The sequence below is a fragment of the Monopterus albus genome, unplaced genomic scaffold, assembly GCF_001952655.1.
Source record: "Monopterus albus unplaced genomic scaffold, M_albus_1.0 scaffold583.1, whole genome shotgun sequence".
NCBI classification, from domain to species: domain Eukaryota; kingdom Metazoa; phylum Chordata; class Actinopteri; order Synbranchiformes; family Synbranchidae; genus Monopterus; species Monopterus albus.
Window position 1 is genome coordinate 36787 of NW_018128463.1, and position 1069 is coordinate 37855.

Here is a 1069-nt window from a genome sequence, read left to right on the forward strand (position 1 = left end):
CGTGGAACACTGGACCAGCTCTATACCCTCTTCAGGGTGGCGGGGGGTTCATGGGACTTTGCCCAACCAGTCCACATGTGTTTCATGGATCTGGAGAAGGCATTTGACCATGTCCCTCGCAGCGCCCTGTGGGGGTGCTCCGGAAGTACGGTGTCCGGGGCCCTTTGCTAAGGGCCGTCCGGTCCCTGTACGACCGGAGCAGGAGCTTGGTTCGCATTGCCGGCAGTAAGTCAGACTTGTTTCCAGTGCATGTTGGACTCCGGCAGGGCTGCCCTTTGTCACCGGTTCTGTTCATTATTTTTATGGACAGAATTTCTAGGCGCAGCCAGGGGCTGGAGGGAGTCCGGTTTGGGGACCGCAGGATCTCGTCTCTGCTTTTTGCAGATGACGTTGTCCTGTTGGCCCCATCAAACCAGGACCTCCGTGCACTGGGGCGGTTTGCAGCTGAGTGTGAAGCGGCTGGGATGAGAATCAGCACCTCTAAATCCGATCTTGTCTTTGTGGTGCATTCAATTAAATATGGGTCAAAAAGGATTTGCAAGTCAATGTATTCTGTTTTTACGTTTTACACAATGTCCCAATTTCATTGGAATTGGGGTTTGTAGTTTGTATTACTCTTTGGTGTCAGTTAGACAACAGAGAAGTGTTAGCACCAAATGCCAACACCACTCCTAGTTAACCTCCTAGTTAATAAGCTAATGATGCTTTATGATCAAATCTAACTGTGTAACCATTAATTATAAATGGTCAGTTATTTGTCATTATTGTGGTGTACTAATATAAAATGCGTAATCACAATTGGTCAGTGTAACTTTTCCAGTCTTCAGCTATTATGTAAACTAGTTGTTCTGTTGTAAAAATATTACTGAAGATTTTGAAAAGGATGGTCATCTTTTATATATGATCTGTTTACCTAGTGACTAATACGAGGCCACATCAGCTTCTCATTACAAAGGTGAAGAAATTTGGTGACTCCTCTTCCTTCACCAGGAGGTCCCAGTGGATGGTGGAGCAGCTCCAGCAAGTCAATGGCATCAATCCAAACAAGGTCAGCAGCATTCAGAAATTA

The 1069-nt window shown here is 46.0% G+C and overlaps 1 protein-coding gene across 7 annotated transcripts in view; it reads left to right on the forward strand.

The window, feature by feature from the left end:
* The window catches only part of LOC109953222 (syntaxin-binding protein 6-like), a 42808-nt gene that overhangs the window by 29343 nt on the left and 12396 nt on the right, over positions 1-1069 (forward strand). For 6 of the 7 annotated variants that reach the window (XM_020588646.1, XM_020588650.1, XM_020588649.1 and 3 more), the window contains one exon: positions 918-1048. In XM_020588646.1, coding sequence (XP_020444302.1) covers positions 918-1048 — 131 coding nt within the window. The remainder of the gene's footprint in view (positions 1-917; positions 1049-1069) is intronic. The other variant, XM_020588651.1, reaches the window with a different exon arrangement.